We start from the raw sequence: 17,903 nt of genomic DNA on the forward strand, positions 1-17,903 counted from the left end.
CGGTGATTACAAAGATCTTTGTGTTACATTTGTATCAAATCATGAAGCCGTTTATAATATTGTTCTTTCTGATGTTAATAAAATAATAAAAGAAATGGTAGTTTGGGCCGAAACGAAGATTTTGTAATTTGAATTTTGACAGTACAGTTGTAATTAAATGACGATGAAAACCAATGTGCACGAAAGCGCCAATCAGCATCAAGCATAATATGCCGTGTTGTTAAAAACATAATTCATTAAACCGTCTTTCTTCTTGAGAATAATATTAAATAAATAAATATTGAATTCATGGTTACAACCATTAAAATAAAAGTAAATGCTGCGATATTGCCGATAGCCAATTTCCCATTAGACTTACCAAAACTTTCCAAGTTGGCTGCAAACCAGAAAATTTCATTTACTACAGATTTTGTAAACACCACTATAATTTGAGCAGCAACATAAGTTTTTATACCTTAAGGAAATGATTTCAAATAGCCAATTTTTGAAGAAATATTTCAGGATATAATGGCAACTGTTTTAAAGATTAACTTTATACAAATTAAATCCCACAAACTATGTACTACATTATGTTCTTTACTTTTTTCCTACTATGAACGTCTCAACTGACACAGAGTGGTCAAAGACTTAAGAGTGCCTTTAAATATCCAGTAATGATACCATACTGATATTTCTAAGGATTATTACAGCCCAAGATTTTGTTTTAATCTCCTTAAAATCTCATAAAACCCCATCAAATCTGTGTACTCACCCATAACATCCCTCTCACAGGCCCTGGACATGCCGACACTATTGTTCGCGTAGCAGAGGTAAGTTCTGTAGACCTCGACGCTGGAGCTCAGACGCAGGTAGCTGTGTATGCCTTGCTGCCAGATCTTCTCGTCGGTTAAACTGTCGTTGTCGTTCTTCAACTTCCAGGAGAATGAGACCTGGGAATAAATATGTATTTTAGAGATCTAAAACTGTCAGACTGATTATTTAGGATAGTGAGATTCAATATAATCGGATGATCAATAAGAATAGTGTGGTTCAATATAACTAGAACAAACAGGTATGTCAGTTCATCAATTTTTATTTAATTGGTGAATTATTTTATATAATTGTATATTGGTAATTAATGTGCAGCAGTAGATTAGTTTAGTGGTAAGCATTACAAAGAGCAAGAGGCATACAAAGCTCCTGTATATATTTTCGCATTAACCTGCTCGAATGCCATATACTCAAAGAACTAAGATGTTATGATAATGCAATATTTGGTACTTACCGCCGCAGGGTTAGCATGTGCTGTGCAAACAAGTACTTGGTATCCATCCATTTCACTCTGTTTGATACCGCATTCAGGAATAACTGAAACGAAATACACAAAAAATATAAAATAATTCCAAATATTGTAATGGCCCTAGCATATTCCCTTGTGGTACTCCTCAACTGTCTTCACTTCTTATAGTAAAAAAACAAACTTCTTTTACTATAAGCAATAAAAATATGTACTATTTATTGGCACAATTATAACTCAATAATCCAACACTTAAAACTATAATTATCTATCACCAAAACAAACTTGTGCTTTTTTGCAAACACACATTGCTTGACCTAATCAAAAGCTTAACCCAAAACGACATTTTTTACTTACACAAAACATCCAAGAAAACAGTAGTATTAACAGATCCGTGTCTGTTATACGCTTCACAGACGTAGTTCCCAGCGTCGCGACGTTGAGCTGGGCCCAGCAGTAATGTGTTGGATGACGAGAGTGTGAGTGACTGGTTGCCATGCTCCTTGCTCAATGCCTTGCTGGGGTGCTCGCGACGCCAGGAGTAGGAGGGCATTGGGAAACCTCTGTAAGAAAAATATCATGTGTGTTAAGATAGAGGAGTAGTTGAGGAGGTCGTCGATAGGTACCTAAAGATTGTAAGATAGAGCAACGGTGGAGTAGTTGGTCCGTGGATCTTGTCATGAAGATATGCTCCGTGTTTCATAAGGCTGTCATTGACATTAGTTACGTCAATCAGAAGCCAGAAAGTCTGACAACCAGGCTTTCAAAGCGGGTATCGAATTGCTAATTGCGTTGAGGAAGGGAGATAGGTTCAGATCGTTATATACATACATAGTTAAATCAGTATGTTTTGAAAGCACATACCTAGCAGAACACACAACTTTGGCTGGTATTTCATTTTCAGTCACTTGCACTACTTTGGGCGTCACCGTAATGTTTTCAGGTTCATCTGAAAACAGAAGTTAAGTTTATTAGTAAGAGTATTAATCTCTAGTTCATTGTTTCTTAATTGTAAACACACAAAAATATTTTCTGTACCCTTTCTCTGGATATCTAAAATCTGAATTAATTAATTGTTTAATTGCTGTTTTTTTGTCTCACTAATGTATAAGAAAGGCTGGACGATTCAGCTTATTTTGGTTTAAAACTTTTATATGGAATGATCGATCGGCAGTACGAAGCTTTACGAAGTTTGCCTTATCAGGAGCACTGTATCATAAAGAACTACGTCTGGCTCTCTGCCTGCAATCAGCTTTGCTTAGAACTACTGCTGAAGAATTTTTTGCTTTATGATTGTGTAAAGGCACGCCTGCAATCAACCCTGTAAGTACTCCTGAAGCGTTTCTTGTTGTAAAAATAAGGGTTGCCCTATAAATAAACACGTTAGTACTAACACTCGACAGCGAACTTGGTGGTGCTGTTGACGGCGGGCCCGGCGAGGTTGCGCGAGGAGCGGCACGTGTAGCTCGCCGTGTCGGCCGCGCGGTCCAGCGCGTGAGACGGCCAGGCCGACATGTTCCAGTGCTGAGGAGAAACAGGGGTTCATTCTTAGTTAAATACATAACGAATAACTGTGGATAGCACGGAGAACAACATGAGATGTCATAACGCAAAATCGCCTGAGAAAGTAGCTCACAAAACTGTGGATGTTTCGGGCCGAGGCACGATATTAGTAATTTTTTTTCAAAATAAATAAGCAATCAATTAAGACCATAGCTTCCTTATGGCATCTCCGCAATTTCCTTCCTTCATGATCTAAACAGTTACAACCTAGATTTTTTATTCATGGTGTGTTTCAATATTCCACTTACCAACGTAGACTCAGTAGCTTCAAAGTCGTTCCTATTGACTTGAGGCTCGATCTTCCTCTCTATAACGTAGTAGCGATCAGTTTTGTCGGGGTCGATGACCTGGCCGTCCTTGAGCCACTGCACGCTGCACAGCGGGGCACACTCTACTGTGCAGGATAGGGAGATGTTCTGGGGAAAAAATAGTTTTTGGTAGTACTTACATAACTATTACTAAGTAGTGAGTTTCTAGCAGATTTCAATTTCAAAATTTTCTTGGGATAAGCTGAGCTTAATCTTTCTCTGTATGAGAGGAAGCCTCTGCCTACCGGTGGGACGATAAAAGGCTGAAGATGAAGACGATGATGATAATAACACACTATATGACTATATGTAAAAAACCCAACGTTTTAATATTTAATATCAAAATTAGTTTTATTTTGGTAGTCAAGTTGTGGTGTGGTCTGGTCACGACTCACGATGGATTAGAAGAGGTGAAATAATACGTACAAAGTAAAGATTAAGAAACTTACCTGTGACTTGTACAAAGCACCGCTGTAATGGTTCATTGCGTATTTGAAGCTTGGTGGAGCTGGAAATGAAAAAAAAGTTCATTGTTACGTAATTAGAAAAATATTGCGTAAATGGACTGTCTTGGAACATCTTTCCAAATCAAGTCCGTTCAACAGATTGTAGGTGTGGTTTCTTCTTTGTCAGAGAGCTGTATCCAAAAGACGCTAGCTAGACTTTGACTTGAAAAGGTACTTTTAGTATATACTTAAAATATCTTCCCGAAGTTCAATCTTAATCCCCCAAAGAACTTCCTTAAAAGACCTAGTCTAATAGTATCAAATACTCAATACTATCAAAACTTCTTAAAATTCAAACTTTTGCTCCAAATAATTACTTCTTCTTTTCCCTACAAACTCACCGAGCACATCAATGGAAGTATAGGCCGGTTCCCCTCCGCCTCCCGCGTTGATCCCCCAGCACGAGAAGTTGGTGCGGTGGTCCAGCGTCACCGGGTCGATCGTCCAGTTCTGAGAGACGATGTCGCTGACGGGACGACCGCCGCGCGTCCAACGGAAACTGAGGGAAGAAGATTAGTATGAAAAATAATTGCATATAGATGTTGTCCTCATCATCATATACTCATGATGTGACAGTTATATAATAAAAACGAAATTTTATAACTGTTTGAGTGTTTGTTACTTGTTCATGCACAAACTACTGCACAGATTTTGATGAGACGGCTGAAATATGGCACATACATCTTACCATATTTACATATAGATTTGAAAAATGACGTCAGTATCATTGATATATTTGTATAAGGGGGATTAATCCGGGTCCGAGAAATCGTCCCGAATGCTGGTGGAAGCTAGTTAATAATGATCTTGTAATCTCTCACCGATGTGCCTCAGGTCGTCCTCTCTCCTTAATGCTGCAGCTGAGCACCAAACTCTTGCCCTTCACTACGCGCCACGGAGAGTACGTCAGCTTGGCTGGACCAGGTGGATCTGGAACATTATAGTAGTAAACAGTCATTTAACGAAATCTTAGATAAGGAATAATGACGAAAAACAACATAATAAATGAAAATAATTTAGATTTATCTTCATTACACCCCAAACTAAATCATCAATGTACGTTAGAAAATGAATTTCAGTTGCATCTCCCCTAAGTCCACATTACATTTTGCTAGCAATATTTTAAGACCCATGTAGGCTACAGCTAGTAATTGGTATTAGCCAATTCTGACTTCAGGCTAATAACTGATAAAATCATCAAGGATAACCAATGTTCATAAATCTGTGCTAGCTCAGTACTTTCCAGAGGTATTCTTCTAAATATCTCATTAAGTAAATGCTTCTACATATTTTATTTTCTAAGAGATGGTTGCTACTTCGACACTGCTGCAAAAAAGTGCAAAGATATACAAAATCTAGAAGTACTCACAGTTGACAACCAGCTCAGTCTTTGCGCTGACGTTGCCCCATCCAGCGTAGTTCTTACCCTTGCAGGAGTAGTTGCCGTGGAAACTCTTAGTGGTATCTTGTAGCAGCAGCATCGATGGGTCCACTTCGTTGCAGAGGTTTTCTGGAAAAGTCGAAGGTTTGAATTATAACGCATTCTTGATTTCTCAGTTTTTTTGGTGTGTAACTTTTTATGGTGCCATGAGAGTGGAGGAATAAAAAATTAGGGACCTGTGTATCTTATTCAGAACTTGAAGTAGTTATTTATCTCATGCTTGGCATTAAATCATTGAAACTATCACTGGTCGCCATAGCCTGGGTTTTGAAATGTTATTGTTTTTTTCATCTTTCATCATCTTTATTTTTCCAAACACAGAAAATGTAAAAGTAAGTAAATAAATGGTAATCTCATAATCTCATTGTATATCTACACACATAGGATCCCAAGATACAGAAACCGCCTAGTTTGGGGACCACAGAACTGATAAAAATGCCTCTTGTAAAGTAGTTACAGCGTACCTTTGTATTAATCTACTTCATTACATTACGAAGTGATTTTTTTATGCAATCGTGGATCAATAAACTTATATTATTAACTAGTACAACAAATCAAATCATCTACATACCTTCGCCTTCAGTATCGTTGCATTCCGGCAGATGTTTCAGGACCTCTCCATCCAGGAACCAGATGACTTCATCCAGAATGGGAGGGTTTCCCGACACCACCTCGCAGGTCAGGGTCACGTTCTTGTGGTCTGTCTCTAAGATTGGGCTTGGGGAGCTCATCGTCAGCCGGACTTGGGGTTTGACTGAAATGTGTTATGGTTTTTGTGAATAGAAGAATAATAAGAATAGATGTTGGCTATGTTGTAAGATCTTTAAGGAATCAAATATTGAAGAGTGCGTTTATTTCATGGTTAAATAAATGCATTATTTTGGTAAAGGTAGGATACAAAAGTAGAGTCTGTTCTCTGTCTATTTTAGACAATTTTCTGCTACAACTGCTGAACCATAGAAAGCCTTAGCAAGGCCTTTTTTATCCAGTTGCAGAAAATAGTTCTCTAGAAGTTCCCTAAAGATCAGATCAGTAGCTATTATCTGGTATTTTTATGTTAAAACTTATGCGGCAAGATAGTTAAGTGTCATCCTCAAAGAATATAATTCACTCAATTAAAAAGCACAAAATCACTACTTTAGCTGATAACACCACTTTAGTTGTTAGAAACAAACTCAAAAAGATACTTACAAAGAACATTAACATCAATACTGTCTTCACTGGTGCCATTCCCCACAGCATTGCCAAGCAGACAGGTATAGTTGCCCATATCATCTCCATTGGCATTCAAGATGATCAGCGAGTGCTGGTCAGTGGTACCACCTTCGTAGTGGCTCGTGTTGTGGACCGGTACTCTTTCTCCGTTGCGGTACCTGAAGACAAAGAGAGAAAAATGACATAACAGAAGACGAACACAAAGAGACAAAAAAGAACGTGAAAATAGTAATGTGTGTTCAAAAATATGTTCCTGAAAGTGTTGAGGATGAATAGAATGATTTGGGATATGAAACCGCAAGTGGGTTGATAAGTCTCATGATATATTTTTTGTTTGGTGTAAGGAAGTAAATAAGCAAGCCGATCTCAACATCATCACCATCATGGACGATGATGGAGTAAATAATTTTTCAGAGGCACAGCATGATACAGTTAGCAGAAAAAATACAGAAACAGTTGAAAATCTAAGTAATGCGAATAGTAGAACTGGAGTATTGACCGTGTAAGAAACTTTGATACTCGTTAAAAAGTCAATCAAATTATTATTATTATTTCATCACAAAATTCATACAATTGATACATGTTTTTTATAGTAACAATGTGAATTAAACATAGGTTAGTGTCTGATGATCGGATGTATTGAAATGGCTAGACGGACGAGAATATTGACAATAATGATAACTTACCAAATAACACTATTCAAAGAAGAAGGATTGCTCTCGTATTCACATTTGAGAAGTAGTTTCGCCCCTTCCACCACTGTTATATTCTTCGGTTCTACTCGCACGATAGGAGGATCTGAAACATGCAAGTTGAAAATTAGGAAACACTTATAATTGTATTATTGTAATCCATTTACTCTTATAAGACCTTATAAGATCCCAAAACTTTTACGATCTGCATTAAAGCATGTACAAAAAGGCTCGATAATTTATTTAAATTCGTTCTACGTACAAGTGTATCCTCCATTTTAATTCACCACGGAAAAGCGTACGAGTACAGTTTCATCAACTACCACTAAACAGTCAATTATTTTGATAGTTCCTAAACCACCATTTAGTCCGATTGCCACTGAATTTGAGCAATATCGAAGCTATGTTATCAACGCAATCGTCTTCATACTTCTTAGAGCATTAAACCAACCGGACAGGATATTGCTGTGCCAAAGGCAAACTTAGCGTTAAGTTTATGCTTGTGTTTGAAAATTTTGTCATGCGTGTGCATAACTGTAATATCTCTCAGTTGGCCAATTGACTCTCTTTTCTTGAAGTTGCAGTTTTTCTTGAAACTAACTGATCCAGTCATGAAAATAAACAGACGAGTACTTGCTCAACATCTGACCAAAGGCACATCTCACCCGCAAGCCAGACCTGGACATGGGCGAGTTCTTACCAAACCCTTCCTTTTACACACAAACATTTCCCCTCACCTTATTGCCAGTTATTTATATGCTCTAAGTTAGTGCTTACACCAAATCTCCAGTTCCATCTTAGCGTGCATAGGTTGGTCTTTGGTCTCCACAGTCACTTCATTTGAAGCTTCACAGTGGAATTTCTGTCCGTTCTCGAACCTCGTCGCCTCAAACGTAAAGTTGGATTTAGTCTCGAATGTGGTGTCCTCCTGAAATTTGGGAAGTATTTGGTTAGCTTTCACGTGATTGGATTTAACTTTGGAAAGTTCTACTTGATGAGAATGACAGTTTTACCAATGTCTTAGATACATGGTAGGTACTCGAAGGATTGGTCATATTTATAAGTAGCCATTATACAAAATATGACAAAATATTTTAAAAGTTATAAGGTATGTAATTTTAGGTTCACAGTGTTTTCACACTGCCGGATTTTCCGCTTGGTTTTTCCGGGTGACAACTACATGTGTGAATTATGACGTGCGAATATATTCGGCTTTGCAACGCACCAGTATAAAATCGCCAGTGTAAAAACTCTGTTAGCTCATATCTGTTATTCTAACCAAGTTACGCTAATTATTATGAGTTGCCTCATTTACAGCCAGTTTCTTCATCAAAAGTTAAAGCCAAAGTAAAAGTCAAAGTAATGTCTAAAGTTAAAGTAACGGTTAAATTCAATTTTTCTATGAATTTTGCTGTCACTTTAGCCTTGAAAAAACAAATTTGACCGTTACTTTAACTTTAGACATTACTTTAACTTTAACTTTTGATGAAAAAACTGGCCGTTAACGATATATATAACGATAACCGAACCATTTCCAGTTGTCAAATCGCCGGTTTGACCAATGCGCGGCAAGTATACGGCTGGTTATGGTTTGGTTATCGTTATATTTAAACGATGCCACTCACCCTAAACGTAGTATAGTTAGTACTAATTATATAATATGTTGTAATATGTAAAGGGCTTGTTTAATCACCTATAACTAATTGTAACCGACTTAATACCTAACCTGGTTGTTTGTTAGAACTATCGAGACGGAATAATAAATCCTTGTGTATGAATATTAAACTTGCTACGTTTATTATTCATAGTATACTGCAGACTGAAAGTCTTAAAACATTATTATAGCTAAACATAAGCTTATGATCTTGGGCTATGCATATGCATATTTACTGCATATACATTTTACTTATTATCCTACTAATTTTATAAAAGGGGTAAATATTGTTGTATGTTTGTACTCTGAAGGCTACGAAACTACTTAACAGATATGATTTTTTTTTCACTGATGGGCAGTCATACTATCCTGGGGTGACTTAAAAGCTATATTTTATCCAGATGACGGAAATAGTTTCCACGGGACACAGGTAGAACCGCAGGGAATAAGTAATTTGTAATAATGTCTGTTTGTCCCTAAAAGGTTCCGAAACTATTAACCCGATTTGAAAAATTCTTTCTCTGTTGGGAAGCTACAAAATCCTCGCATGATATAGACATTTTTCCGGGTGAGGTAAGTAGTTTCCAAGAAACGTGTGTGAAACCGCAAGAAACAGCTAGTTCACCACAAAGGAGCAATATTATAATTAGAAATTACAATAAAAAAATTAAAATTCACGTCGCCCCTACGACAGTCTGAAACTGTCAGAACGTCTTTGTAAAGTTTAGTTCGGATATAAAGTCACTTGAAGTGGCTTAAGCAGAGGTTGAAGAAAAAATGGTGTCAGCTGTCAACTCGACATTTAATACTGGATGGAATAGAACTGTCATAATGCTAAGTCGAAGAATAAGTGTTATTTAAATAGAGGGATGATTTTCTTAAATCGTTGTTGATAATTCAAATTGAAACTGAGGTTGTTAAAAAAATGGGATATAAAACTTTGACAGGCTTTTCGTGGTGTCTTCACTCCACATGAAATAATTTTAGTTTGGTAAATATGGAGTTACCAAAAATAAGCATTTTATCTTTGCATATTGATAAAATAAGGCAGAATATATTGCCACTAAATCAAAGACCACCATATTTATATTACCAATCCCGACGATGAAACAAACTATTCCCGTGGTTCAACCCACGTCCCAAAACAACTTTTTCCTGCACCCGTATAAACATTAGCCTATGTGCTTTCTTAGGCTTCTAGACCAAGCTGGGTACGAAATTTCAATTAAATTGATTCTGTAACTTTGGTGTGAAAGCGCGAAAGACAGACAGAGTTACTTTCGCATTTCTAATGTTAATTGAGATAACAAGGATTAATACATTCGACCGGTTCCATTTCAAACTACGCTCAAGCATTAATTCAGAAAATCCCCAAACGTCTCTTCCATGAAAACTAACTCTTGGAGTTATCCTGTTTAGCATTTGCAATGTAAATGCTTATTAATTAAATATGCATAGAAAATAACAGTGTTAGGGCTGTAGCGGGGTAACCTGAGTGTGTGCCTTGTGTTAATATCTATAGTAATGTTGTTAAGGTGAAGAGTTTGTTGGTTTGGAGGAGGTGATCTCGGGAACTGCTGGACTGAGTTGGAAAATAGGGTCGGAGTAATTGATAATAGGATTTTTATGTGTTTTTGTTAGAGTAATATTTTTGAAAGTGTCTTAAGTAGTTAACATCAGTTAAAATTATAAACTAGAGAGATTGTTTGTTTGTTTGGACACACTTATATCAGTAACCACTGTTTGCCAAAAAATATTGTTAGATAGCTTATTAATCGAATATAGCTTATGAATAATTTTATCCGGTTGCGTGGAGTAGTTCTTATTTACTTTGAAACTACTAAGAACGTATTTTAGCAAGTAAAACATAATCTAACTGCTATATAACATCGTATAAATAGACTGAAAATACCAAGTGAAATAAAGAGATTTAACTAGAAAAGTTAAATAAGAGAAAATCTATTTTAAAATCTAATCTGATCCGAGTTGAAGTTACCGTGTCGCAGGATGTTGGTTTAATCCTATTGACTGTTCAATGGACCATTGATTTTCTATTCATAATTTATCAGATTCAAAAGTTATTTAATGACTACCTATTCTTTTCATATATACCTTTAAAATAAGGTTAGATTCCAGGTATTAAGTAAGGCTATAATTTATGTCTAGATTTTTTTTGATAATGTCGTGTTTTACTTACCGTTTCGACATCCTTTTGCTGTTTGGCCGTACATGAAACAAAGAAACAAAACTTGATTAGTTAAAATGAACCTTAATGTAATAAATAGAAAGTTTTTCTCAAACATGCATGTAAATAATGTCATTACTTAAAAAAAACCGCTAATTATTGAATTTTCGGACATCGGTCAAATCCATTGATTCATATTAAAATTAGGTTTTGTTCCAGATACAATAATAATTTTTTACTACAAACCTTTTCTGCAAAAGTTTTTTTCATAAAAAATATACTACATAGTTACCCTTTAGAAAGTTCTGTGTAAAAAATTGTACTATTTTCCAGATCTATTGGTTTTAATATTTCTTTGAATATTAGAATTCTTTCATACTGTAATACAAATTACACACAAAAGAACTTAAAGAATTCTAATCAAATCTAGTGAAATGTGAAAAAGTATTAGTCTCTTGTATATTAAATCAAAAATATCTATTTAATTAATTTGATGTGATAGAATTAATAGTTGATCAAAGAATTTAATGAAAATGGTTTCTTTTTAGAACGTGTTCAATGTACCTAATTAAATTATTCAATAAGTTAAACAAAGCAAACAATATGAGATACTAGATACAAAAATATTTTCTTTATAAATAGTACAAGAAAACCGCGGAAAACAGCTTCCATAAACATACCAAAAAAAAACGAAATTTTCTTTCATTAAAATTCACAAACTCAATGATAAAGACAAAACGTCAGATGCACCGTTTGGCAAAAGTAACGTAATGGCACATGAAGCGAACACACCTCGGTGAACGATAAATGGCGTACGCGAAAAAGGCGGGAAGCGGCCATGTTCGATATTTTTTTTCCGCCATCTTTTTTTCGTATTCCTTGCATTTAAGAAAGTGGGGACTTCAATTTTTGCCGTTGGAATGTCAAAGGTTGCGTTTTATTTTTGTGTTTTTGTAGAACTTATGTGGTTTGCTGTTTATTTTTTTTTGTGAAAAAATGTGTCTGAAATAAATATGGCGTTTTGTAAGAATTATCGTCTCGTTTTTATTAGTACAAATAAACAAAATGAAGTTTGTATACTTATTTGTATTTTTTAACCACAGGTTTGTATTATTAACTGTGTTCCTATAAAGTATGTTTCAAAAGTGAAAGTGTGGACTACATAAAATTACTTAATTGTCTGTGGTTAACACCATTAACCAATCAACATACACACACACACATTATATTGTTGCGGTATTGGTTACCCAATAAAAACCATTTAATCCATTTGCATAACAGTTTAAAATTACATAATGTTTCTACTCAAACTTAGTTTCAGATACTACTTTACATATACATGTCCCGAGATATATCTCTAAGATATTGTCACCCTATCTGCTCCGTAGGGACTCGTAAAAGTCAACTAAAATATCTTACATGTATAGTGGATTGCTACTATCTACATTACATATGTATAAAAAGTATATCTATTCCAAAATGTACCAATTTCTGATATGTTAGACAAAAGTATTAGAAGTTTTCTGAAGCTGAACTTTAATATACATATCTACGTTAGATCAGGTTCTTTTAGAATTTATCATTTACTAGCGACAAGCCCCGGCTTTGCACGGGATAGAAGTATTTCCCCACTATTTAATGTATATTGCAATACATATAAAACTTCGTCTTTAATTATTCTATCTATTTAAAAAAACAGCATGAAAATCGGTTGCGTAGTTTTGAAGATTTAAGGATATAGGGACGGAAAAAGCGACTTTGTTTTATACTAAGTGATAAAAATTGGGTGCATTAAAATTATTACTTTTGTAAATAGCTTTTTGTTCTAGTTAACGTACTTAAAAGTTATCTTAAAAATATTCTATTAAGTAGTTAACAGAGTCGATTTTTCTATCAGCGTTTCTTTCAGGAATTGCAGCTCTAAGCTACATGAACGTTCATTTTTTCGTTTTAGCAAATTGAACACAGTAGTAAAGTATTATACAGTACTGCTTAAGTACCAAAAAGCCATCGCTAAAACGTAACAAAAAATCTTTTGATTCTCAACCCAAATTATTTAAGTTAACTCTTCGTTTTTTCTCTAACTCCACTTAATATAGAAAATTTTACATTCAAGATAATTTAAATATTAATCTGAAGCTTTAAATAACTTTTTTCTCTCATTGTGGTAACATTTTGTGTGATTTTCAACGAGTTTCTGAACGAAGAATTATAAATGTTGATTATGCTTTGCATTTCGTCGTTTTTTGACGAATTTTTTTCGCTTAAGCGTTTAATTGGTTGGAATATTCACTTTGAGGGTTTTTGCTGTTTAGTGATGTGATGCAGCTTTCGGTTCTGTCGATGTTTTTATCGATGAAATGATTTAAATTTTAATTGCCGTTTTAATTTATCACCTTAATGAAGGTTTTACAATCTGAATTTTCTTTCCGAGTCAATGACGATTAATAGTTTTTTTTCCTTAAATCTCTTTATTCATTCCATTCACCAGATAATCACGTACCTAAGTATTAGATATGAGTCGTAAGTGGGTATATATCCCTTTAAAAATACGAAAGTACGAAAACGCCAAAATTTTTGACCTAGAAACATTCATCCCACTTTTTTATAACTAAATCGCACAATGCTAACTAAATTCTAACCTCAAAACACGACATGAATTCATAATAATAAATTATGACGTAGAAAATTACTTTATATCAGAAATTTTCGCCTGTATTTTAGCTTACTTGTTACTCAGTAAACGTAAACACGATTTTTCAACGGCACCGATAAATATTTCATGTCGGCGTGTGACAGGCAAGCAAAATGATAAGACACTGTAAAAACTATGAAGTACGGATTTTGTACCGAATATTTTCGACAAAAAAGGTTGAATAGGTGCTTACTATTTATATCATGTTTACCTATTTTCGTGACTAGATATAGGTTGTATTTTTGCTTATCGCTGGCTTAAGCTAGGTTAGTAACATAGGTTGCGTTATTTGTAGGAATCTGTTTAACTTAAAATTAATGTAGGTACAAATAAGGAACTATTAGGTACTCTTGTTTCGTGGGTTAGGTTAAAAATATTTTTAACAGATTTCCCAAAAAGGAAAAGGTCCTCAATTAGAATGTTTGTGTTTTTTAAACATTAAAGTTAAAATAATAGAAAAAAAAAACATCGATAAAACTGTAGCCCATGTCCCATCACTACGTTATAATCGGATTACCGTAGTTAGACTGAGCATTAAAGACTTTTTACATGGCGTCGCGATTGTTTTCAGCCGAGTTTACACAGAGCATGTCTAACAGAACCTTAATTACAATTATTATTATTTCACGCACGAATTTCAGGTTTAGCAACCTTGGGAAATATTAACAACTGTTTTACTTGAAAACTCTGAAATTACAATCTTAACACGTAGTAATTCGTATGCCTAAAGTAGTTACTAGGATGCAAGCGAAACCGCGGGTTGAAGATAGTTTCTTATAGTCCTATTAGTCTGAAAGTGGGAAAATAGTTATTAACGGTCACTCTCAATCTCAAATGTAAGGTCAATATCTCATCTTCCAAGCCTTTTCCCAACTACATATGTTGGGATTGGCTTGCAGTCTAACCGGATGCAGCTGAGTACCAGGTTTTACAAGGAGCGACTGCCCTATCTGACCTCTTCAACCCAGTTACCCGGGCAACCCAATATCCTTAGTCAGACTGGTCAATCTCTCAATGTCTTAAAATACCCAGTATAATGAAAAATATTAACCGTTAATATACTTCAAATGAAAATAAAACATTCTCCTAAAAAAGACTTAAAATAACAAAGTAAAACAGATACCTACGTATTTTCGTCTCATTACGTAAAATATCAGGCTCGCATTAAAAGGCATATATAATGTACCCCCTTTGAGCCAGCTGTGTATGAAGGCACACATTTATAACAGACCCTAGGGTACATCCCTTTATATAAACGTTTGTAAAAGAATACTGAACGTATTTACTTTAAAATTAACAAGCTTACCCTTTCATAAAGGTTTACATTTTTCATGTAATAGATTCGCAAATATGGGTGTAGCTTGAGGTTCGGCCGGTGAAGGTTAAGGTGGCCTTGTTAAGGTCGTTTAGAAGATGGGTGATCGTTACTTTCAGCCATTTTTTGCTTTTAGTTTAGGATGTCATATTTTAGTTTTTACAATGTATAGGTAGATACTGGTACTTAGTTGTATCTGGTTAGACTGGAGGCTTTGATACTTTGCTAATTTCTTTATTTCAGGTCGGAAAAACGGTCGTCCTGTTTAAGTTGAAATTCGCTATAGGAATAAAAGGGACTCTAAAAATTCCTGAAGTATGACTCCTATTACCAAAAGTCCTGCACCCAGTAAATATGTTTTTTCAAAAACGAGAAAGCGGGTGTACCACGCTTGTGTGCGTAAATATTGTCGTTGTATGACTCGGTGACTCAACCACTACTGAGCGCTCTCGATTTCACGCATACGAAGACTATATACATGAACATTTACACAGACAAGTATACCTCACCCGCTTACATGTACCATATTTGTACATAAGTGTGTTATATATACCTGTATCAGTACAGTATCGGTAGCCATAATTTTCCACAGCGTGTGAAAGAACTCCGTGGTGACAGAATGAAAAATTGCGAGGAACGACCTAATTCCTTTCACCATTAGTCTGACGCCGATGTTGAGTTAAATGAAGTGGCTTCGGTAGAGGATAGCTGTGATAATCGTGCGTAGGGTTACGGTGTATAAAATAATATGCGAAGAAATGGGTGTTTTAGTTTCTGAAAAAAATTGATTTGTTTGCTTTTTCTTTACGGTTGAACCGAAAGTTACATTTTTTATGTGGTACCCAGATGATTCGCTTTGGGCACAGTTGACAGTTGTAACCACAAAACAGCTGGAACAGTTTCCATAAAGGTTACGCTAATTTATTTACTTCGTCAGCATTATCTTAAGTATCTATATTTTGCTGAAATTCCAAAGGTATGGAGTGTTAAGGGTGAAATTCGTCGAAAACAGACTTACAAAACCACACAAACAGGCCACTTTTAGTAGCTCCTACTTCTTCGCTGGACCTTATTCTTGCAAAATTGAATTTTCCTTGGTAGTAGGATGTTTTAATTAAGGATACCACGATATAGGTCGATTGATGTCTTTCGCTAATGCGGGGACGATATGTGTCGTTTATTAAATTTTGTTGAGCTTAAATTAATATGAATAATGAATAAGCCGGTTATGAGGTTAAATGTTAAATGTATGCTTATAGCTGGGTGAAGCCAGACGTTCTTATTTTGAAATGAGGTTGGCGCCATCTTGGTTTGAAGTGACAGTGACAGTTGTGAGAGAATTAATGATGCGAAAAAGTTTGAATATAAAAAAAAAATATCCGCAGGTACTCAGCTACTGATAAGGCACCTTTTATCGTTCATGTCTCTCGATTGGAGCCCCAGCCTAACGCCGGTACCTCTCTACACCCTGTTACTTTCGGAATATTCCTACAAAAACATAATATTACTAACGTTGTCCGTGATGGTGTTAAAAAAGTTGGTAGGAACCGTGTGTCTGTAGAGTTTAAATCCCCTCAGGATGCAAACTCATTTATTATCAACAGCATTTTACATAAGAACTGCTATGTTGCCTCAATCCCCACTTTTAATATAACTAGGATGGGAGTTGTGACTGGTGTTCCCACAGATTTAAATGAAGAGGAAGCCCAAAAATTCTTACAGGTCCCTTCAGGTTGTGGTGAAATCCTGAAAGTTCGTCGCATAAGCAGGAAAGTAGTTATAGATGGAGTAACTGAATTCAAGGCAACAGAGACATGTGTACTTACCTTTGATGGCCAAGTATTGCCTCAAAGAGTTTTTTGCTGTTACACTTCCCTTCCAGTTCAGCAATATGTTTATCCCACCATCCAGTGCCGTAAGTGCTGCAGGTTTGGTCATGTGGAACTAGTGTGTCGGTCCAAGCCTCGCTGCAGTAAGTGCGGCCATGATCACCCTGGTGATGGTTGCAGCACTTCTGAGGCGGAGGCATTCTGTGTGCTCTGCTCAGGGAATCATTTTGCAAATAGCAAGTCATGCCCGGAGTTGGGTAGACAGAAGGCCATTAAGACGGTTATGGCTGAGAAGTCCCTTTCATATGCTGAAGCTAGCAAATCTGTCCCACTTGCTTCTCGCAATTATGCGAATGCTGCAAAAGCAGTTCCCGCCCCCACTCAGTCATACCGCAAAACTGTTTTCCTTAAGCCAAGGACCCATGCCCCTCTATCTCCCTCTTATGATAAAGCTGCCCATCAGCAGATTATTAACTCCCCTGCACCTTCACAGCCTGATGGCTGCGCTCTGAATAACCCATTCATTGATAGTAATGTTTCCTCAATAATAGATATACTTATTAAACTTCTATCTACAATCCTATCCACCAATAATACCCAATTACCGTCCAACGTTGCCTACCAATTAACTAACCTTTTATCAAATATTAGAAATGGCGCCTCGCCAAGTATTCCTTCAATGGAATGTGAGGAGCGTGTGGCATAAAAAGCACGACCTCATATTCCTCCTCAACAAATTCAAGCCTCTGGCTTGCTCTGTAGCTGAGACTTGGCTCACCCCGAGTCTCAGTTTTAATATACCACTATTTAATATTCTCAGATGTGACAGATCTGATGGCTATGGAGGGTCGGCTCTCCTTGTTAATAATCGTGTCCCCCTCTCCACCTTGTCCCTTCCGGTTCTGGATGGTGATATGAATATAGTTGCGTGTAGAATTGAGGGTATCACTGTTTTATCGGTGTATATTTCCCATCCTCAGCGTAGGTTTTTAACCACCATTAGGGACATTTTGAATAGCATAGTAGGACCTGTGCTCGTCATGGGTGACTTCAACTGTCACCACTTTAGATGGGGCTCCAATCGTTGTGATTCGTTTGGGGAAGGTTTAGTAGAAATCTTGGATGATTTAGACCTTTGCATCTTAAATGATGGTAGCCCTACTCGTAGATCCCTTCCAGGACAGCAAAAGAGTTGTGTAGACCTCACATTCTGTTCAGTTGAGT

The 17,903-nt window shown here is 36.1% G+C and overlaps 1 protein-coding gene across 5 annotated transcripts in view; it reads right to left on the minus strand.

Annotated features, from left to right (window-relative positions):
• LOC124642905 (hemicentin-1) overlaps positions 1 to 17,903 on the minus strand; it is a 470,700-nt gene that overhangs the window by 10,786 nt on the left and 442,011 nt on the right. For 4 of the 5 annotated variants that reach the window (XM_047181654.1, XM_047181656.1, XM_047181658.1 and 1 more), the window contains exons 8-23: positions 10,853 to 10,870; positions 7,779 to 7,929; positions 6,996 to 7,107; positions 6,286 to 6,467; positions 5,666 to 5,848; positions 5,023 to 5,163; positions 4,475 to 4,583; positions 3,995 to 4,152; positions 3,597 to 3,655; positions 3,088 to 3,255; positions 2,671 to 2,800; positions 2,141 to 2,225; positions 1,634 to 1,839; positions 1,265 to 1,347; positions 752 to 929; positions 359 to 376 (exon numbers count right to left, since the gene is read on the minus strand). In XM_047181654.1, coding sequence (XP_047037610.1) covers positions 359 to 376; positions 752 to 929; positions 1,265 to 1,347; positions 1,634 to 1,839; positions 2,141 to 2,225; positions 2,671 to 2,800; positions 3,088 to 3,255; positions 3,597 to 3,655; positions 3,995 to 4,152; positions 4,475 to 4,583; positions 5,023 to 5,163; positions 5,666 to 5,848; positions 6,286 to 6,467; positions 6,996 to 7,107; positions 7,779 to 7,929; positions 10,853 to 10,870 — 1,981 coding nt within the window. The remainder of the gene's footprint in view (positions 1 to 358; positions 377 to 751; positions 930 to 1,264; positions 1,348 to 1,633; positions 1,840 to 2,140; positions 2,226 to 2,670; positions 2,801 to 3,087; positions 3,256 to 3,596; positions 3,656 to 3,994; positions 4,153 to 4,474; positions 4,584 to 5,022; positions 5,164 to 5,665; positions 5,849 to 6,285; positions 6,468 to 6,995; positions 7,108 to 7,778; positions 7,930 to 10,852; positions 10,871 to 17,903) is intronic. The other variant, XM_047181655.1, reaches the window with a different exon arrangement.

This window comes from Helicoverpa zea, chromosome 26, assembly GCF_022581195.2.
Source record: "Helicoverpa zea isolate HzStark_Cry1AcR chromosome 26, ilHelZeax1.1, whole genome shotgun sequence".
NCBI classification, from domain to species: domain Eukaryota; kingdom Metazoa; phylum Arthropoda; class Insecta; order Lepidoptera; family Noctuidae; genus Helicoverpa; species Helicoverpa zea.